Source organism: Sciurus carolinensis, chromosome 1 (assembly GCF_902686445.1).
Source record: "Sciurus carolinensis chromosome 1, mSciCar1.2, whole genome shotgun sequence".
Taxonomy (NCBI): Eukaryota; Metazoa; Chordata; class Mammalia; order Rodentia; family Sciuridae; genus Sciurus; species Sciurus carolinensis.
The window spans coordinates 175,786,910-175,808,627 of NC_062213.1; the positions used below are offsets into that span (position 1 = coordinate 175,786,910).

At 47.0% G+C, this 21,718-nt stretch overlaps 2 protein-coding genes and 1 pseudogene across 8 annotated transcripts in view; 2 read left to right on the top strand and 1 right to left on the bottom strand.

The window, feature by feature from the left end:
* Nucleotides 1-6,641, top strand: part of Eri3 (ERI1 exoribonuclease family member 3) — a 131,793-nt gene extending 125,152 nt beyond the window's left edge. For 4 of the 7 annotated variants that reach the window (XM_047533227.1, XM_047532871.1, XM_047533146.1 and 1 more), the window contains one exon: nucleotides 6,096-6,640. In XM_047533227.1, the coding sequence (XP_047389183.1) occupies nucleotides 6,096-6,178 (83 nt within the window). In that variant the 3' untranslated portion in view covers nucleotides 6,179-6,640. Of the gene's footprint in view, nucleotides 1-6,095 lie in introns of all 7 variants that reach the window. The other 3 variants (XM_047532787.1, XM_047533072.1, XM_047532940.1) reach the window with 2 other exon arrangements.
* Nucleotides 6,642-7,031: 390 nt separating this feature from the next.
* Dmap1 (DNA methyltransferase 1 associated protein 1) lies at nucleotides 7,032-16,215 on the bottom strand. Its single transcript, XM_047532680.1, has 10 exons — nucleotides 15,806-16,215; nucleotides 15,190-15,281; nucleotides 14,732-14,927; nucleotides 9,091-9,249; nucleotides 8,829-8,996; nucleotides 8,386-8,571; nucleotides 8,153-8,224; nucleotides 7,792-7,864; nucleotides 7,382-7,677; nucleotides 7,032-7,191 (listed from the first exon to the last, which is right to left on the bottom strand). The coding sequence occupies exons 1-10, from the start codon at nucleotides 15,908-15,910 to the stop codon at nucleotides 7,132-7,134; spliced, it is 1,407 nt and encodes a 468-aa protein (XP_047388636.1). The 5' UTR covers nucleotides 15,911-16,215; the 3' UTR covers nucleotides 7,032-7,131.
* Nucleotides 16,216-20,365: 4,150 nt separating this feature from the next.
* Nucleotides 20,366-21,718, top strand: LOC124963537 (vacuolar protein sorting-associated protein 29-like; annotated as a pseudogene).

The following is a 21,718-nucleotide window of genomic DNA, read 5'->3' on the forward strand; positions in this document are numbered from 1 at the left end:
CATTGACAGTAACTAAGACAATGTTTATAAGCACATCACAAATAAAAACTCATCTTTTGATTTTTGAGGGACATAGTTGTTCTAATTGTCACTCTTACTCCCATTGTAGCATAGAAACCAAAACACAGAAAAGTTAAAGTTTAGAAACTTGCTTAAAGTTCACACAGTTATTAAGGAGTGGAGTTTGCATTCAAATTCAGAATCAGGATAGAACGGGGGCCCTCTGCTGTTTCAGTTCTAAGTTAACTGCCTTGGCCCCCATCTTCCTTTCGAACTACCATTTGAAGCTGAACCCTGAATTGCAGCCAGCTGGAGCTTGGTATCCTAGTCCCCATTGAAGAGTTGCCAGCTTTAGTGAATAAAAATATAGGATACTGGTTAAATTTGAATTTCAGCTATAACAATTTTTTTAGTGTGAGTCCCAAGTGAAGCCAGTACAATGTTTAATCAAACCTGCTCGGGGTAGCTCCACAGCATTTTTCTCTGCTTCCAGAATGTCCAGGGAGGCAGGCAGGCAGGCAGGCAGGCAAATGAGGTTCTAGAACACTGACATACCATGCCTGGCTCCTGCTCCTCGCACACTTCTCCCCATCCTTCCCCCACCTTGCTCCCATCTTTGCCGTTCTGGTTACTTGGCTCTGGCCCCATCCCTCACCACTTCCTGATCACTAATAGGGTGTATTACCAGGCAAAGACTTTGAGGCAGGAGGCCTGTGGATATTCCAGTGAGCTTCAGGTTGATTATTTCATGTTCTTTCAATTTCCTGCTCAAACAGACCCATGTATGAGATTTGTATATGTGATTTCAAAAGGCTGCAGAAAATATGGACAGTTTGCTCGGTGGGGATAGGACAATCAACATCCATCAGAAAAAAATAAGTATCTTACCACACATTAAAATAAATTCTAGACAGATTTCAAAAGTTAAATATAAAATATAGATAAAACTGTTAGAAGAAAATAGGCTTTTTTTTCTTAGAACACTGGGAGAGAGAGGGCCTTCTGAAGTAACATACTAAGCCTGAAAAGTGTTAAGGAAATGCCTGATAAATTTAGGTGTCCCATAGCAATCTTAATTCATCTAAAACTAAGTTCATAACTGCCTCAGAATTGCACCTTATCTGGAATTCCTTATCTCATTGAGTAGCACTAAGGTTCCTCTCCCAGCTCTCCAAATCCCCGAAGTAAGGCTTACTCATTCTCTTTCCTAAAAACTCCTTGCCTCCATCCACACTCCACCCCATCAGTATATCTCCACCTCCATCTCCACTGCCACTGGCCTCACTCTGAGTCAACCTTTCTGACCTGGGCCAAAGTATGTCTGCTAAGTGATCTCTCAATTCAGGGCTAGCCCCTCCAATCCTGTCTTAACATGATGAGGTGGTAATTCTGAAACAGATCTGGTCCTGTCATTCCCCTCCTTAAACATGTTAATGTCTCTGCAATCTTGCTAGAATAATAAAGCCTAGAGCTCCTTAGCTGAGCATTTGGGTTCCTCAGGATTTCTACTCCTGTCAGTTGCTGCTGATTTCACCAGCTTCATATCTTGTCACTTCCTTGCTGCTGCTGCATTACCTCCCACCCACCCATTTTCTAAACTTAATGTTTTTGGACACCCTATATTTCACTTTCAAAAATAGGCCTATCTTGTATATTATGCAGAGAATACCTTTCTCACTTTAACCCCAACTTGCCCAGGTAACTCCTCCCACATCCCCTAAGACCTCTTCTTAGCTTTGTTCTTCCAGGAATCCATTTCTGAGGACCAAGCAGAAGAACTAGGTGAATTTTCCATGCTTCTTTTTCTTGTAGCATTGCGCCACTTGCAGGGCTGTCTCTGAGCACTATGAGGACAGGGAGCTGCAGAGTCTTGCACATCCCTCAGACCACACAGCCCACCTGTGCTGGGTACATCAATGCACGCTTGCTGAATGAACTGAATGTGGGAATGAATGGCTCCCCAAGAGTTTCTTAGACCCCTTTCCTCCTGAGGGTCTTCCTGGCACAGGCTGCTTCTTGTCCTCTTCAGTTCCCAGACAAGTGCAGCTAAAGAGAGCATGCCAGCCTCAGCTTGTTAACTCTGTGTGAACTCACTCAGTGTTCTAAGAGATCTGAGCTACCCTTCCACTATATCAGCTCCTTTGCCAAACAGATATTTGACTATTCTTGGGGGCCCAGCTGACAAGCTTATCTTTGTTAGATTCTAGCTCTGCTCATCTCCTCTTTGAGGGATAAATGATCTTGGCAATATAAAAATACTTCCAACATTAGGAATATGAATGTCCCAGCTTAGTGTAATAGCACACACCTCCCAGAAAGTCAGGAGGCGAAGGAGGATCATAAGTTTAAGGCCAGCCTGGACAAGTTAGCAAGATCCTGTCTCAAAAACTAAAAAGGACTGGGGATATATCTTAGTGGTAAAGCACCCCTGAGTTCATTCCTCAGTGTGTGTGTGTGCGCACGCACGTGCAAGAAAAGTCGTCATGTCTCAAGTTGATGACCCTGAGGCACATAAATAGGTTAACCTTCTAGAATGTGAAGGTACAGAAGACCTATTCTTATAGCCTCCATTGTGGGCACAAGGCTGTGCCCACACCACCCCATGCCACAGCAGCCTCAGGCGGGTCTCATTAGCTAAGTGAGAAGTGCTGAAAGGCAAGGCTGTCCACATGGCCCAGGAGTTTCAAGCAGAGGACTCCAAGAGGTTGTGTTGTCACCAGGCTGACACTGCTGCTGTTTCTCTGCACATTTAGCCTATTAAAAACCCCAGATCGGTCTCTGGTGCATCTTTTACCAAGTTTCCTTATCTTCTACTTGTGCCATTGACTTCTCTTTTTTAACTGATGAGTAGTTTGCATTGACTCTCATTATGCTCCTAGGGGAAAAAGAGCTCTGGGCTGACAGCCTGTAACTGCCATCCACTGATTTGAGAAGTGAACTGGTGCAAGCTCTCTCCTCTTTCTGGGCCTCTATTGTAGTGGACAAGTTGCAACACATTAGAATCCAGAATCCTCTGTAAACAGAGTAAGCAGTCAGAGTCTGTGGCATGAATGACAATTGGTTTCATCAGCGTACCAGCCCAGTCTTCCATCTATGCCATAGATTGTACAGTATACACTTTCTCACCACTGGGTCATCCAGAAAGCTAGCATCCTTCAGGAAGAGAAAAGAGACTGAGTGTAAACAATGACTCATGCAAAAATATAGGATGGAACGAAGCGTAAAGAAATGAAGCACTTGCCACATGTCATGCAACCGGTGGGTGAAATTAAAACTGGTTTGTCTGATTCCACAGTCCACTTTGTCATTTTCAGCAAATAGTATGTGGTACCTTGAGATTGGAGGTAGAGGGTGACAGAGGTGATAACAGGGATCAGATTTTGCTGAAGCTTTGAGTCACATTAAAGAGTATAGACTTTGAACAGAGGGCAGGGAGAGCCACCGAAGGGGTTTAAAGCAGGAAGGACCCGGCCAGAGTTGTGGAAGAAAGATTGCTTTAGCTACAAGGAAATGAATTACAGGGAGGAGATGGAATAGGCTGTAGTAATCCAAGTAAAAGGCGATGAGGTCTGAACTCATGGGTGGCTGCTGCTGGGATGAAGGGAAGTAGGTGATTAGAGAATAAGGGGATCACATCTTCAGAGGTTCGTACTTGACTAGATTTGGGGAGCAAGGCGGGGCAAGGTGAGAAGCCTGCCTCAGGTTTCTTTGGGCATTTGAGGGAATTATGATGTCCTTCTCTGGTGTGGAGAACACAGGGGCAAGCAGAAGCTTGGGAGAAAATATGTTCATTACTGAGGACATTTTGTGTCTTTATTTAGAAGGAAATGTTCAAAAGACATTTGAATTTATGGTGTGGAGCTCAGGAGAGGTGAGGCTGATGAGAGTCACCTTTGGGGCAGCCTAAGCTTAGGAATTGGGTGAAGTCATCCAATGTGCAGCATGGGGACAGGTCAAGGACAGAGACTGAGGCGTGCAACTCCTTCCCACACAGGTGGGAGATCAGTGCTTGCCCACTGGATGGCTGGTGGCCTGGGGGTCTGGGCCAGAACGTTCACTTGGGCCAGGGGAGGCAGATTGAGCGATTTGTCCAGTGATGAGGGAGGAGCTAGATGAAGTCAATAGAAAACTAATTTTCTTTTCTGCTGGAAGAAATGAGGTGTGTGGCCGCTGGGTAATTGCAGATAACGAGGGGACTTATTCTTAATATGCACAGCAGCCACAGTCCCCAGAGTGCAAGAGACAGGAAGGATTGGAGGTGCCCGACAGCAAGGCTTATTTGGGAAGAAAATCACCCTATCAACCCTTCCAACAGTGCCATCACAGACCCTAGACCCCATCATAACCCCTCCTCCTCCCAAGCCCCTTCTTGTCCTATTCCCCTGTCAACTGCCTGCTCCTCCTGTCACAGCTCCCTCCCTCCTCCACCCTCTACACCCAACAGCCCAGGCGTACACACTAAGGGAGACAAATGACGGGGCCTCAGCTGAGCGGGGTGCGTGTCCGGCCCATAAACCACAGGGATGGGTCACGTCTGGAGTTGCCATGGCCGCCACTACCCACCCATCTGTCTTCCCACCATTCTGCCTTAGACCAGCCCTCATGGCTGCCTGAGCCCCGGGGGGAACAAGGTGTCACCTCTCTACACCCGTATCCACCACAGGTACATGCATGTTGACCTCTGCAAGACAGGACTCTGATTTGCCTGCCCCAAGCAGGATCTGCAGAATTGGTATCTGGCTAGTGACAAAGGCCCTGGGCTGACCAGAGACTCTTCTCCTACCTACAACCTTTTCCTAGCTCTGAGAAAGGGGGTTCCCTTTCCTAGGCTGAGGTCCTGATGAGGACCAGCCTAGAGACCAGTGGAAGGGGACAGTCCTTGACAAATGCAGAGGCTTCCTGACCCTACCTTGACCTTACCACCACCCCCCACTTGATTATGACATCGATGTACAATATTTCTGCAATCACAACATCGATCCCCTGAGGGCTGGTGGCGGCTGAAGCCCCTGGTCATGGCCCAGGAGCCTGGGAAGTGGGAAAGGAGTGGGAAGAGAGGCAAGTGAGAGGATGGCACTTGGTGACTGCTCAGGGCAGCTGAACAGAAAAATAAGCCACTAAGGCCATTTCTGTACTAGGTTTACTCTAGTGGGACAAGCTCTGGGCAGCTGCCCCTCCTACTGCTGGTAGTGGAATAAGTCCCACCCTATGACTATGATCCCAAGGCCCAGCATTCTTGCACATGACCTCCAGGATGCCCCGAGTTTACAGCATCAAATTTTTCACAAGAGACCCATAGCAGAGAAACTGTGATAGGGTCTGGCACAAGCAGACATTTAATCTGGGGTCTGAGCAGAGGCAGAGCCAAAGAAAGTGACCAGCACCCAGCTTTGATCCTTCAGGGACAAGTGAGGCCCAGGCTGACATACACGTCTAGTAAATGGCCAGGATTGAAAGGGGCCATAAATCTGGGCTATCCCTAGCCTGTCTGGGACCACACAGAAACAGGTACCCACAGCAGGTGTGACTCTCAGGGATCCAGCCCACGAGTGCTGAGCCTTGTGCCTTGTCACCAGTGATTATGGCCTGGGCCACATCTCCCACACACACACAAGTGCCGGCAAAGTCACCCTGGCCATGGGTGTGATGAATGGCCACACAGTAATGAAATGGAGACATCAAGGCGGGTGGCGGGAAGACGGAGTGTGGCGGACGGGCCGTCCCCACGCGGCGGCAACAAGAAGGATCGCCCAGCGGCCGGGGGCCGTCAAGGGAGAAATTACACATTTACTCTGCCTTTTTCTTACTGCGACGGCGCCCATACATCACTGCTGGGCCTGGGACAGGACATGCCGGCCAATTTCCAGCATGAATTATGGGGCTGAGAAGCCTCGCGACCAGGCTTCCTGCTGGCCCAGCGTCACCTCATCCAACCTGAAGCCAGAGATGCTGCCACCAGGGCTAGGGACCCGCTCTCTAGAGCCCAAGACTCTTGAACCTTACCCTGCTTCCCCTCCCCACCCTGTGCAAGCACCTATGGGCATGGAGAGGAAGGATCTGGGGCCCATTTAAATGCTTTCTCTTCCTCCCTATAGATGACTGCAAGAATATCGCCAACATCATGAAGACGCTCGCATATCGAGGCTTCATCTTCAAGCAGACGTCAAAGCCATTCTGATTGGTCGAGGACGGGATGGGGCAGGACAGGGTAGCTGCTTGGCCCAGCCCGGAATCATCCTCTCCCTCACCAGAGGGGAAAAGGGAGAGTGGCACAGTCCTGCGCCCAGAGTGTCCCCCAGCTGCCCTGTAGGCTTGTGCCCTGGGTAAGCACTTGGCCTCTTGGCCTCTCTGGAGCAGACACTTTGTGCCCCCCACCTACCCTCACCCCTCAGTCTCAGCCCAGTATTAGCCCTTCCCATTATGGGCCTGGGCTAGGGGGACCCAGGCACTCGCCGCCTCCTCCCTGGCACACAGGCTACTGCTGGGGCCACCAAGCCCCCCTGTGCCCCCTCCCATCCATAGTGCATGGTGTGTGGTGCCCCCAGGGCTCCAGGACAGATCAGGCCCCACTTGTGTCTACCCCCATCCCCGCTGTGAACGTGCCACTGAATAAAGTCGGGGAAACAAGGTGGTGGGTGTGTGTGCAGCCATCTTTGTAAGGCTATTGCTGTGCTGTTGCTATCAGGATGTGAACCAGCTGGAGCATGCTCCAGGTTGCCTCTGCACAAGGCCATCAGTGTGTGGCCAGCTGTCACTGCAGCACCTGTAACACCCTCACTGAAGATATACAGGTCTGGGAGTGTGAAGACTGTCTTAGCACAAGGCTGTGTTCAAAGCTGCTGGTATTTGAAGCCACCACTGTGTGTGAGGTCATCTTGAGTGTAAGACCACAGGTGTTCAAGGTATAGAGGCTTGGGGCAGTTGTCAGGGGTTAGAGGCCAACCAACAGTGCCACCAAGGACCTGACACAGGCAAGCACTACCACCTTTGGGAAGTGGCTGTGCTGAGCCCCTGCCTGGCCAACCCTCCCAGCCAGGGGCATCGGAAGTGCAGGAAAAGAGGCAGAGGCAGCCCAGTCTAAGTTAGCAGCTCTATTTACACCATAGCACCACCCACACTCCGGGTGGCCTCTCATGGCTTCTTGGCTTTCTTCACAGAAGATGAGCTGGAGGCCGATTCCCGTCGCTTCCTCTGAGGAGACACAGGAGTGCTGAGGTCAGTGGTCCCCAAGGCCTGGTGTGTGTTTCACTCGGAAGATAACGCCCACTGGTCAACCCACTCCTGCCCTTGGCCACAGACCCTCAAAGAGGTGATAGTTTTGCTGCAGGCACTAGAGGGAATGGGGTCAGGGCATGCTTCCCAAGCCCATCCAGACTCTTACCGAATTGGGTGTGAGGGGTGCGCCCACCACATCAATGATGGTGTCCTTAGTGGGGTCAGGGCCAAGTCCAGGTTCAGACACGGCTGACTCAGCAGAGGCCTGGACTGGCCCCGCTGCTGGTGTGGTGGGGCCCCCCAGCACACCTGCCCGGGCCAGTGCCTCGTGCCGGTGCCGCAACATCTGTAGCTCATACTCGCAGTTGGCGCAGGCCTGCTTGAGCTCGTAGAGCAACACCAGGTCACTGCGCAGCTCATTGAACATGTGCACCAGCTCCTCCGTGGGGGTGGGGCTCAGCTCTGCAGGCAAGGCACAGCCAGGCTGTGGCTAAAGGCCTGTAACAAACTGCCCACCCCCTGTCCAGCCTTCATCCACAGCCCCCCATGGGTAGTTCCTCTGGGGCCCACACTCACCCACACCAAGCTCCAGCAACATCTGTTCCAGGGCCTTGATCTTCTTCTGACCCACGGAGCTGGGCAGCTTCATCTGCAATGACCCAGGCAGCTAAGTCTTCTCCCCAACAAGAGGTTTAGGGATTGAAAGGAACTTAACGATAGTGGGGTTGGGGGGAAGGTACCCCCTTGGAGGTAACTATGGGCCAGAGAAGGAAATAGCCTAACAAGTGGAATATAGTGAAAGTTCTGACCTTAGCTTGGCTACATCCCCCTGTGATCCTGATGAGGCCACCTCTGTCTACAGCCACCCTTCCTACTGGTTGCAGCACTCAGGCCAGCAGGAACCCAGAGCCCAAACTAAAGGAGATAACTCACGTACCCTCTGGCTTCGCAGTGTGACCCCTGCAGACTTGAAGTCTGGAAACTTGATGCCTGCAGTCTCAGGAACAGCCTAGGGAAGGAGTTGTAGAGACCAAGATGTCACAGGGAATGAGTCTAGGGTCAGTTCCAGCACCCCACTAACTCTGTGTGCCCTCTGAGTTCCCCACTCGGGGTGGGGTCGCCTGGCACAGAACCCCTCCACCCCAAGCTGGGCTGGTTTAAGCTCCACACCGGCTTCTCAGCCTCCTTTTTCTGGGGTAGCTTTTTCTTGGGGGCCTTGCGTTCAGTGCGCCGCTGCTCTGCGGTGGTGTCTGCTGCTGTGATCAGCTTCTGCAGGTCCTGGCTGCGTTTCTCCCGCTCCTTCTTCCGGGCTTCAATCTTGCGCAGCTCCTGTAGCAGGTACTCCTCCTCTGCCACCTAGAAAAGGGAGAAGAGATGCTGAAAGGTAGTGTGAGGGCAATCCAGAGAGTGAGTAGATAGGGAGGTGAAGGGCGGCAGGTTGTCTGAGAGGGAAGGGACTGGACGGAAGTAAAGGACAGCAGGGTAATAGCCAAGAAGCAGCAGGAATGGGCTGGGGATGGAAAATGGGGTGAGGGCTCTAAGGGTTTAGAGGACAGAGGCAATGAGCAAGGGGTTTAGGGCTTAGAGGAGAGGCAGTGGGGCTCGGGACTAACCTGCTCTGGGGTCCGGTTGTAGAGACGCTCCAACTGCTCCTTCCGCCGGCGCTCATGCCCAGCATCAAATACTGGTATCTTAAGGTCTGTGCCTGGCACAGCCCGTACATTGGCAAGCTTAGCACAGATGTGGTAGTACCGCTCCTTCAGGTCCTCAACAGAACGCTTCTGAGAACCAAGATACACGGGGAGATAAATAGGCATGAAGGTAGGGTCTACCAGGTCCAGAGGCTGGGACACAAGCACACGCATACCAGCTCACCTTGAACTGCTGGTGGTCATACCGGTCGTGGATAACTACAAAACGCAGGTCAAAACGACGGCTTAGATCAAAGAGGTGGTCAGTTTCTGCCTTAGTCCAAGCATCATCATGGAGATAAAGCTGGTACTCCTGCTCTGAATACACAGGCACCTGCACGGTCTACTGGCACAGAGGGACAGTGGGGGAATGCCCACATCAGGGGGACAAAAGCAAGTCCTCTTGTCAACCCCTGCAGAGGGCAGCCTAGAGTGAGGAAAGCACTTATCTGCTTGACTAGAACCCTGGCAGCCTCTGGGCTATAACCTGCCTGATGTACTCTAAGGGCAACTTCACCATATTCAGCTCCAGAGCCTGGTAATAGGACACGTGCTCCTGCCCCCATGGTAAAGGTGAGGGGACCACTTGTAAGCACTTCTGTGGAGTCCAAAGGTCAACTCTGGAGCCAGGCAGATGGCTAAATACACCCATCAGACTGAGAAAAGGCCAAGCAACTTTGTCTGAAGCACTACTGCCACCAAGTGGTGACAGTGGGGTCTGTCGCTCCCCCAGAGCTCTCCGAAGTCAAACCTCTACAGACAGGACCTGAATCCTAGCCCCAATATATGCAACCCTGCCATCGCCCCTTGCTCCCCTAGACCACACCCCACCCCTCTTCTCCAGAGACAAATAGCACCAGCACAAGCGGGGTTTTTCACTTAAGAGACCCAAGGACAGAGTCAATGCTAGACTGAACTGGGAAAGTTTCTCTGCTTACCACCACAGCTGGCTCTCTCCAGTACCTCTTGGACACCTCCTATTGGAAGTCCCAAGCTGTTCCTCTGAATTCAACTTAACATGCTCATACTGACATCACTAGTCCAGACCTCAGTCAATGTGACCAACACCTGGGAGGCATCTTTAAATTTCTACCACTTAATAAATCTGGGGCTTTACCTCCATAATCCCTATCTCCACTGCCACATTCTGGGCCAGGCCAGCACCATCACTTGCCTGGCTCAGAAAAACAGCTTTCCACTCATCTCTCTTGTCTCCATTCAAACTTCCTCCAATTAACCCTCCATCTGCAGCCAAAATTTGACTTTTGTGAACAGAGCTACTTTTGAAAGGGCAGTGTAGACTTCACTAGTCTATGGTGAAAAGAGCAACTGAGCAGAAGCACAGAAAACTTTTTATATAATAAAACTGTGCTGGTTAATTTAATATGAAGAAACAAAAACTTGTATTATCTTTTTCTTACTATTGTATTATCTTTATCAGTATCTGATGGACTGGAAATATAAAAATGTCCTTCACCACAGATAATTTGAGATGCAGTTCTAGAACAAGGGATCTTACCACATCAACCCCTAAGCCTCCCACCTTCAAGATAAAGTTCCTTCAGCTGAGCACAGTGGCACATGCCTATAATCCCAGCAGCTGGGGAGGCTGAGGCAAGAGAATCACAAGATCACAAGTTCAAGCCAGCCTCAGCAATTTTAAGTGAGGCCCTAAGCATCTTACTGAGACCCTGTCTCAAAAAAAAAAAAAAAAAAAAAAAAAAAAGGGTGATGGCACAGACCTGTAATCCCAGTGGCTTGGGAGACTGAGGCAGGAGGACTGCAAGTTCAAAGCCAGCCTCAGCAAAAGCAAGGTACTAAGCAACTCAGTGAGACCCTGTCTCAAAATAAAATACAACATAGGACTAGGGATGTGGCTCAGTGGTTGAGTGCCCCTGGATAAATCCCTGGTACCAAAAATAAATATCCTTCTAGGGAAAAACAAAAGTGCCTTCAAAATAATTCACAAACGCCTCAAAAGCAAGGATTATTTAGTTAGTTTCCATTAGGTACCAATGAATATCTACTGAATTGATCAATGAGCACATGAGGGAATGACATATCCTTCTGCAGCCACTGCCCTTCAACGGACCCTAAGTTCCTGCCAAATAATCAGCAGTTTCTGGAACACACCAGAAACCTTGCCTTTGTTATTGCCTGAAATGCCTTTTCACATTCACATTTCTTCTGTCTGTAACATTTTCTTCTCTGGAGTCTCTCTGGTTTCCTAGGTTTGAATATATATCCCTCCTATGCATTTAATTCCATTTAATTTTTAAAAACCTAAAAACATGGTAAAAGCATAGCCAATCCTGCTCTTGAAGTAAGGCATTTCATCTCTGTTCATTCAACAAATACTTATCACAGGCCTGCCTCACCTATACCAGAAACGTAGTGCTAAATAATAAAAGGGAAGTGGGCTTCACTTCTCAGTTCACAGTTCAGCCGGGGGAAAAAAAAAAAAAAGTCATTCAGTACAGTGTGGTGAGTCTGATGACAAAGGTAAGCCTAAGGGTGTTAATAAGTGACATTGGGTCCAGCCTGGGGACAAGAGTTGGTCAGAGAAGAGATAAATGAGTCCTCATTTAAGGTAAAGCAGAATTGTGCCAGCCACAGTGGTACACACCTGTTAATCCCAGCAACTCGGGAGGCTGAAGCAAGAGGGCTGCAAATTCAAGGCCAGCCTATGAAACTTAGCAAGAGCCTGCCTCAAAATTAAAAAAAAAAAAAAAAAGGTGGGGGGACTGGGAATGTGGCTCAGTTGTTGAGTTCCCCTGGGCATAACCCCCAATACTGTAAAAAATTAGATGTTAATTAGGGCTGAGTTTAGTGGCACATGCCTGTAATCCCAGTGACTTGGGAGGCTAAGGCAGGGGGAATCACAAGTTTGAGAATAACCTTAGCAACTTAGTGAGACCCTGTCAAAGGGCTGGGGATGTAGCTCAGTGGCTGAGTGCCCATGGGCTCAATCCCTAGTACCACCAAAAAAAAAGTTACGTAGAAGTGAACTAGTGAGGGGAAACGGGAAGAGAATCCTAAGTAGAGAGAAAAACCGCCTGATGTGCAGACAGGAACATGTTGGGAAACAAATAGCAGAGACACAAAAAGAGCCTGGCAAACTAGTAGAAGCCAGCTCTGAACCTGTTATAGACTCTGGAATTGTCCTGAGGGTGACAGGAACTAGCAGGGTTAGTTTTAAGGAAAATAAAAGGTCATAGTTCTTGTTATCAAAGACCACCCCAGCAGCAGTGAGGACAGAGAGGTGAAACAAGAGTCTGGGGACCAGTTGTAATGCAGGTGGGAGGTGGAAAGGCCTGAGCTGCTTCAAGAAAGCACTGAGAAGGGCCCAGATCAAGAGGGTTCAGGAGACAGAAACCACAGGGCTTGAGTGTGCACAGCAAAGAGAGCTGCCACCATAAATGACTTCCAGGTTTCTGGCCTAAGCAAGGGAGTAGATAGGGAGCCACTGAGTGAGATGAGATCCACGGTGAGAAGCAGTACGGGAGAGGAAGATAATTAATTTGTTTAACTCTGACTTCATTCTCTGGCCTTGTAGTCACCCAAAACTCAAATCTGATCCTGACACTGTTCTGCTTAAAATTTGTCCATGTTTACAAAATGACACCAGAGTAAAAATTCTTGAGCCTGGATGCAAAGGCCAACCTGACCTGGCTGCTACTCACCACTTGGCTGGCATCTCCCACATTGCCCCACCTTGGGATTTAGGATTCATCAGCATAGAAATGCCCATAGCATCCCATACACATGACCCTTTAAAATTATTATTTTATGGGGCTGGCGTTGTAGATTAGTAGTAGAGCACTTGCCTAGCATGTGTAAGGCACTGGGTTTAATTCTCAGTATGCATATGAGTAAACAAATACATAAAATAAAGGTCCATCAACAACTAAAAAAAATTTTTTTAATTTATCATTTATGCTTTTGCTCATGTTGTTCCCTTTATTTAAAAAATCATTGCATACCTTTCCTAATACCACCTGGTGACATCCTTCAGGACAACTCAGACTCTTAACAACTCCAGTAAGCTTCCATGATTGTCAGGTCCTCCCAATATACCATGTATCCCACCAGGCTCTGACTGCCTCAACCCCTCTTCCCATCCTAACAATATGGTTTTTTTGAGGGCAGACATTGAGTCTGCATTTTTGTGCCCTCAATGGTTAGTCCTCAACTTGGCATGGAGCAGTATTTACCAAATACAAAATGAACATTTTTTTTGTCTTCACCTCAACCTGTCTCATCCTACCTCTCTCCCCCACTGCCTCAGAGGCCTCCCTCGTGGTTATCCCTTCCCATCCTTGCATCTCCTATCTCTCCTTCCACTGGACTTAGGGATGATGGTGAGATGGAAGAAAACCTAGTTTGGGATGTGGAAAGTGATGAATTCACAGTGGCCATGCTCAAGTCTGAGAAGCCTGCGAGCCATCCAGGGGACAGTATCCAGGTGCAGCTGGATATACTGGGCTGAGAGGAAAGAAGTCAGGACTTATAGTCCTGGTTTTGAGCCTCTGGTGCTTTTAGGCTTTAAGTCTAGGCTGTTCCAAGCTAGAACACCTGTGAGGCTTCATTGTACAGTGGCTTAAGTCATGGACAGGAATTCCAATCCAGTCGAGTTCTGCCTCTCACTGGCTGGATGAGTCTGGGTAAGGCTGAGCCTTAATTATCCAAACCAGAGATAATTCAACTTGGATTAGAGTGGTGGCAGAGAGGATGGAGAATATAGGCAGAGAACTAAGCTTTATTGTGGAAATAATCAACTGGACTCAATGATGTATCACAATGGTCAAGCTTAAATGCCACCTTCTCAGAGACCTCCCTAACCACCCTATCTAAAAGTAGGCCTCCCTTACACCTAGATGTTCATTCTTTTTCTCATTTCATATTCATTTATACCCTGGTTTCATTGTATTGATGGCTTTTATCTGAACAAATCCAACTTATTTATTTCTTTAGATGTTTGTTAACTGTCTTCTCCTGCTGTACCTCTGTCCTGCTGTTGAGACCCAAGGGACAAGGCTAAGTCAAGGATGATTCCCAAGTGTGGCCAATGGGTGGATACCAGTATCCACTCAATGAGATGGGGAATAGGTTTGGGGCAGAAAATAGAATAAGTTTTGATCAGGGGTACCTATTTGATGTGAGGTACCTCTGGGGCATTCTGAAAGATTTGTCAGTAAATGACATCTACAGATATGTGGGAACCATTGTTCTGGATTACAGATATTAAGTTTGGAGTTACTGAATTATAGAGGGTATCTGAAGCCACACAGTAAATCAGACACACTAGAAAGAAAGCACAGAGTGAAAAAAGCAAAACATAGGCTACAGGTCTGAGAAACAGCAGTATGTAAAAGGCTAAGAGAAGTCACCAAGAACCAAAGTAGGTTCAGGGAAGAACAGGATGTCATGGGCAGAAAAGACCCCACTCTGCACTTTTTTTGGGGGGCGGGGGGGTAACCAAGGATTGAACTCAAGGGCACTCAGTCACTGAGCCACATCCCCAGCCCTATTTTGTATTTTATTTAGAGGCAGGGTCTCACTGAGTTGCTTAGCACCTCGCTTTTGCTGAGGCTGGCTTTGAACTCTTGATCCTCCTGCCTCAGCCTCCTGTGCCGCTGGGATTATGGGCATGCACCACCGTGCCCAGTCCCCACTCTGCACTTATTTGACATGAAGACTGAGTGGGTAACCATGGCTGGGCTCGAGCATACATCTGAAGCCAACCCTAGGAGATGAGAGAGCTTGTACATATGGCTCAGAGTAGGTGGGCAGCATTGGCCTATGTCCAAATGGTGGTAGCTCACCTTATTGAACCTGGCAAAAGGGTAGTCCTTGCCTTCCTCTGCTGCCCGTCGCCAGTGAAAGAACATAGCTCCATCCTTACGGGCTGGGTTGGTGAATGGCATCCACTTCCAGGGTCGCACCTTCTTGGAGCCCAACTTGGCCTTCACTGTGCGGTAGCCCTGACCAGTGTCACTGGGTAACAGTGGGGGTGCATCCCTGGCAGTAGGATTTAGGGAGGTATAAGGTTAGAATCAGAAGGTGTATACAGCCTTAAGACTCAAGGAGCTGATTTCCCCTTGAGCAAGGAAGTCATGTTCTAGAGCAAGACATCTGAGCTCCTCTTGCATCCTGCTCAGCAAGCAGGAACCCTGGTTGAGGAAGGAAGGTAAGGAGAGAACTGGAAGAAAAAACCAGGAGTTAGGGACATGGTAGGTGGCTCAGGGGTCAGAGAATGGGGATTTGGGATCCCAATACTTGCTTCTTATCAGAGTAGAGCAGGGCATAGACTTCCCGGTGCATGCCCTCAGGTCTCTTGAAGGTCAGTGTCTCAGAGGACTTCTTGGACTTTTTCTGAGGAAAGAAACCACAAGGAAGGAACCACAACCTAGACTCCCTTTCCTGAAAATTCTTTAGACCAGCAGAATCCTTCAACAAAGCATTGTAAGTACAGTTACACACATACTAACATTATAACGACACACATTAAAGACACAGAAATCCACTTGCTGAAGCATACCCAATCTGAGCATGTCATTCCCCTTCCCTCCCTCATCTGTGATATGTTAAAGTTGAAGATCCTTTCCCCATCTCTCAGCCTAATGTCACAACATCTTGGTCTCCCCTGACCCAAAACTTTTCTCTCTCCTGGTCCTCTCATGTCTTGTAGGTGCCCCACTCTCTTGGTCCCTACCATCTCCCACAGTGTCCCACCTCCTCCATCCTCTCATCAAGAATGACACATATTCTCTGTACCATTATTTCACCTTTTTATCGTGCATCTCACTAGAAGTGTACCACCCCATCACTCCCTCTTCTCTCTTCCGTTGTCATTCCCTTACTCCTCACTACCCCATGCTCTCTAATGCACCTGTTACCTTGTCCGGGTTGATAATGTCTTTCTTGCTGATGGTCCCGGAGGCTGCATCACCCTCTGGACCCCCGAGTTCTAGAATGTCCCGTACATCCGCGCCCGTGGCCATCACGCCTGAGAGATGGGGGGTGCACCCCTAGGTCCAGGGTCAGTGCTTGAGGGACCACGTTCAGGCCAGGGGGCGGGACCACTCCGGACCCAAGTGGGGGCGGGGTAAAGAGGAGGGCCGCGAGGACAGCGGTCCAGATCAGGTCGGGGTTCTGCGTGTCCCGTTGCTTGGGTGTTAGCAGCAGCCTCATACACCTCCTCGTTCCCCACCCCGCGCCTCCACACCTACGTCTCCCGGCTGCGGTTCCCTGCGCCGCTCCCCTAACCCCGCAAATCCTCAGTCAGAAACTTCCGGGTGTGCACGTTACAAACGCGGCCGACGGAAACACTTCCGGTCTGTGCTTGGCGGAAACGGAGCCGGCTGGCAACTCAGTGCGAAAACTACTGGCCGCGCTGAGTTTATCACAGTCCTGTCCTTGCGCGACCCCCGCGCATGGTGGTGTGCTACTATTCCGGCCTTTACCATATTTCGAGTTACACCCTTGCATCTTGGGCGTAAAAAAAAAAAAAAAAAAGCCCAGAACCTTGTGGCTCTGGAAGGAATTTATCTTAACCTGTTTCTTCATTTCCAAAAAAAAAAAATTGTAATAATACCTGCCTAAATGAAATACTAATAATCCATGTAAAACATAAAAATCAGTGCCTGGGACATTTTTAATTAAATGAATTAGTGATAGTAACTGCCTTTGTTTATTAAATGTTAACGTGTACCTGTGTTAAGTTTGGCAATGAAGAGATAAACTAGACAGGCCGAGCATCCCTGGGTGGCTGCCAAGATAGAGTCTGGACATTACTTGCGCCTTCTGTGGTGGAAGTGGCTGTGGGTTTGGGGCCTCTGGGGCTTTCCTTTCCCCAGCATCCTGGAACTTTACTAATCCGGGAGCTAGCTACACTGTTTTGAGTTATAAAGAGGCTCAAAACGCAGCTCCAAGTCGGGAGCTACTGGAAGAAGCTCCTCAAAGGAAGAAATCTGCTTATATCCCTGGAGAAAGAGGAAGAACAGAAGTGACAGAGGAAGCAGCTCCCAGCTTCAGCCTCTGAAAATCAACCTGCCAACATGGAGAATTCATGGGCAACTAGTGCAGGGCATGGAGAGGGGCTTGCTAAGGCATTGAGGTTGATTAAGGCCAGACCATAAACTAAGACCTGCCAAAGATCCCCACAAGGACTAGAGGAGCAGACAACCTGCACAAGTTAGATATAAATGTTGCAGCCTATGATCTGAATGGAGAAGGAGATACAACAACTGCAGTGCAAGTCTAGCTAGACCCCAAACTTGAGAACTATGCCTGGAAGTACATACCTCGCCCTGTTCCTGAGGTCTGATTGCTGCTGGATGCACCGAGCTTCAGTTTCTGGGGAAACTAAGTCTTGTAGCAAAAATTGCCCACAGGGTAAAAGAATGTTCCTTGGAGCCAGAAGTAAAGCAATGTGAGAGAGCCCTGTGCCTCTGCCTTAAGCACTTGACCCTATTTATGGTTAATTAATTGTGTCATTATTTGTGTAATTAATTGTGTAAGACAGAGATTCTAACATGTAAATGAATATTGTGCCAGGCACAGTTCTTGGACTTGGGGATGCAGTAGGTGAATGAGGTACAAATACCTCCTGGTAGACCTTTTATTTGTGGGCAAAGAGAAACACTGGGCATATAAACAGTAAAATCCATTATGTACCTTTTCATGGTGAGAAGAACTGTGAAGGAAATAAAAGAGTAACAGGGCGAAAGAGTGTGGTCAGGGAATGTTTCTCCAGGGAGTCGAAATCTGAACTAGAATTTAAACAATAGAAATAACCACAGGATATCTGGAGAAAGAATGAATGTTTGTGATAGGAAGAAAAGCAAATGCAAATTCCCTAAAATGGAAGGTGCTCTATTTTTTGAAGAAAAACAGATAAAGAAGGTGTTATGGTTTGGATATAAGTGTCCCCCCAAAGGCCCATATGCTAAAAGGTTTCATCCCTAGCCAGTGGTGCTATTGGAAGATGATAGAACCTACTGGAAGGAAATTAGGTCATTGGGAACGTGCCCTCGAAAGGGGCTATTTGGATCCTGGCCCTTCCCCACACCCCGTTGCCCTTTCCCTTTCTCTCTCGTTCTCTCAATCTTTCCCTCCCCACCCCAGCTCTGCTCTGGTTGTCATGAGGTGAAAGGCCTCTTCCATCACCCATTCCCTGCCATGATGTTCTACCATAGGCTCAAAAGTAAATAAGCCAATCAACCAAGGGCTGAAACTTCTGAAATTGTGAACCAAAATGAACTTTTCCTCCTTTCAGTTGTTTATCTCAGGTATTTTGTCACAGCAATGGAAACCTGACTAACATCCAGTATGGTGTGTGTCTGGTGAGAATGGGGAGCACAGGAAGAGCTGAGATCAGAGGTAGGCATTGTGAGCCATGGTAAGGAGTTGAGTTTCACTGTAAGGACAATCATCTTACATCCTCCCTTTTCTTCACCAAGACTAGGAGCTCCTTAAAGATGGCACTAGGTCTCATCTTCTGAACCTGAACCATCTCAGAGCTTGTTTCTTCATTTGAAAACTGGAAAATGTGCCCTATTTGGAGAAACTCCTCAGAAAAACACTATGGGAAAAGGGAGGCAGTACATGGTGTAAGGGAGAGCTGATTTGAACTTGATCAGGTTAATAAGAGAGAACATTTCCACACTAATAAGATAAGGACAGATGTTTCCATTTTTAAATGGGCCAAGAGCATTAGAGGAAATTGCATAAATAGTATAACAGCTAGTGAACATACAGGTAAGCAATCAAAGAAATTAAAAGTTTAAAGCCACAATAGGATGCTATTTTGTTGCCTGTCAGCTAGGTAAAACTTTTAAATTGTGATACCCATTCTTGACCAAGATATAGGTGAAATAGACATTAGCATAAACTGTTGGTAGGAATGTTTTTTTTTTCATTTTTGTTCATAAATTCATTCAACAAATATTTGTTTGATACTTACTGTATGCCTCTTACATATATGCTATTATATACCAGGCACTATGCTAGGTCTTGGATGTGAAGCAGTAAAGAAGGCAAACACAATTCCTGCCTTCAGAGAGTTTATGTTCTCTGCCTTTTATAAGTGTGTATATGTATTAAAAAAAACCTTTTGGAAGAGAGAATAAGCCAAAATTATACCATTGGTAGTTTTTGTTTAGGCTATTTATATATTCTACCTTTTGTCTGTAGGTACGTTCTATATGTCCTACAATGAATGTGTACTTCTTTTATAATAAAAGAAAAGAAGAAAGAGAAGGAAAAGGAAAGATAGATCCAGCTGAGCTGTGGAGGATGAACTGGACCACAGTGCAGGCGACTGTGCCTTTCTGGGAGATAGCTAGGCAACAACTAAAGCAGGAATGGGTTCCATCATATCATCTGCAAATAATGACAATATTACCTACACCTCTTATTTATTCTTCTTTTAGCATTGGCCGGGATCACCAGAAATAGGTTAAATAGCAACTGTGGTAGTGGGCATCCTTGTATTATTCCTAAAGGAGGTGTACTTAAATTTTTCTTTCTTTTTGTTCCCCCCACCCCTTCATCTTTTCTTTTTTCCTTTTGACTGGAAATTGAACCTAGGGGCATCTTACCATTGATTTCTATTTTGTTATTTCAATGCAGGGCCTCACTAAGTTGCCGAGGCTGGCCTCAAATTTGTGATCCTCTTGCCTGGGCCTCCAAAATTGCTGGGATTCACTCAGCTCTCAGTTTTCTAATAATTGTTTATTCCCTAGTCATAGGTAATGAGCTAGCAGAATATTTTTTATCAATTGATATATTCATATGAATTGTCTCCTTTAGTCTATCAATGAAGTGAGTTGACAGATTTTCTGATGTTACATTCAAGGAATGAAATCCACCTGGTCACGTGTACCTTGGCTTCAGGTAACTAATATTTTATTTAGAATTTTAAAATAATCTTTTCATAAATGAAATGGGCTTATAATTTTCTTTCTCATAACTATATCTAATTTTAGATTCAAGCTTATGCTATTTAGCCAGGCACAGTGGTGCATACCTGTAAGCCCATGACTCAGAAGGCTGAGATAGGAGGATCACAAGTTCGAGGTCAGTCTCAGCAACTCAACGAGGTCCTAAACAACTTAGTGAGACCCTGTCTCAAAATAAAAAATAAAAAGGACTAGGGATGTAGCTGAGTGGTAAATCACCCCTGCCAAAAAAAAAAATTTATGCTATTTTCCTATATGAAGTTGGGAATCTTCATGCTTTTTCTGAAGTAGGTGTAATAATACACACACACACACACACACACACACACACACACACAAACTCTTAGTATGCTAGTACTTAGAAATGACCTCATTTTGGCTTGATTTTGGTTTTTTGGATGAAGACAATCTTTAGTTATCACTTCAATTTCTTTAATATTTATTATCCTATTTCTCTTTATTTCAATATGGGTAGTTTACCTTTTCCCCACAAGTATGGCTAAAGTAAAAAAAAATAATACCAAATGTTGGTGAAGATATGGTGCAGTAGAACTCTCCTATATTACTGATGGAAATTAAATTATTACAACCACATAGGAACATCATTTGACATTATTTACTAAAGTTAAATATACATATACCTGCTGTCACAGCAGTTCTACTCCTGGTAGAGTCTCAAGAGAAGTAAGTTCTCGTGTTCACCAAAGGCATAAACAAAAGCCATCAGAACAGTATTATTCATAATTGTTCCAAGCTGAAAATATTCAAGTCTCTTGCCTGGTGTGGTGGCCTACAGTCTCAGGTCCTCCAGAGGCTCTGGCAGAAGGATTGCAATTCAAGGTGAGCCTGCACAACTTAGTGACACCCTCTCTCAAAAAACAAAGTGGGTGGGATGTGGCTCAGTAGTAGAGCGCCTCTGGGTTCAGCCCCTGTGCTCCCAGCCCTCGCTCCCGAAACGCAGGGCCACAGCGACTAGTTCTAAACCCCAAATAATAAAAACTTAAGCCTTCCTAGCGTGATCACTCACTCTCTAACAAAGACAACTTCATTCTCGGTTTTTGCAGTGCTGACATATGGCAACATATGATCTTTACATAGGGTGAGCATGCGAGAGAAAGTTGCTACTTCTCCACCACAAACAAATGGATGTTTGTCTGTCTTCTTCTAGTCTGATCTCCCTCACAGACTTCTTTGTTAAGGGACTTCTTTCGTTTTTCTGAACTAATTAACTAAATAAATATTAAAATAAGAGATAAGGGAGGAAGAGGGCGACAGCTGCTGTGGGGACTGAGCAGAGCCAGGTGACAGGCTGTTGGTGTTGTATTGGGAGATCCGCACATTCCACACCAGTGCAACAGTTTGCCTGCTAAATTCAAAAAACGCCTGGTGCCAGGAAAGATCCAGCATGTTCTCTGCACTGGAAACTTTTGCACCCAGGAGAGTTATGACTATCTCAAGACTGGCTGGTGATGCTCATTTTGTGAGAGAAGACTTCAATGAGGATCTGAATTATCCTGAACAGACGTGGGACAGTTCAAAATTGGCCTGATCCATGGACATCAAGTTATTCCGTGGGTAGGTATGGCCAGCTTAGCCCTATTGCCGAGACAGTTTGATGTGGGCATTCTCATCTCAGGACACGTACACAAATTTGAAGCACTTGAACTTGAAAATATATTCTATATTAACCCAGGTTCTGACCACTGGCTCATATAATGCCTTGGAAACAAACATTATTCTTTCATTTGTGTTGATGGATATATCCAGGCTTCTTCCATGGTCACTTATGTCCACCAGCTAATTGGAGATGATGTGAAAGTAGAAGAAATTGAATACAAAGAGTCTTAA

Excerpts from the sequence above, each read along its gene's own strand:
- Dmap1 (XM_047532680.1), bottom strand. The coding sequence starts at position 15,910 with ATGGCCACGGGCGCGGATGTACGGGACATTCTAGAACTCGGGGGTCCA. Across the intron at positions 8,997-9,090 it reads ATGACCACCAGCAGTTCAAG|AAGCGTTCTGTTGAGGACCT; the intron begins GTGAGCTGGTAT and ends CTTGGTTCTCAG. Across the intron at positions 7,192-7,381 it reads CACCCCTCACACCCAATTCG|AGGAAGCGACGGGAATCGGC; the intron begins GTAAGAGTCTGG and ends GTGTCTCCTCAG.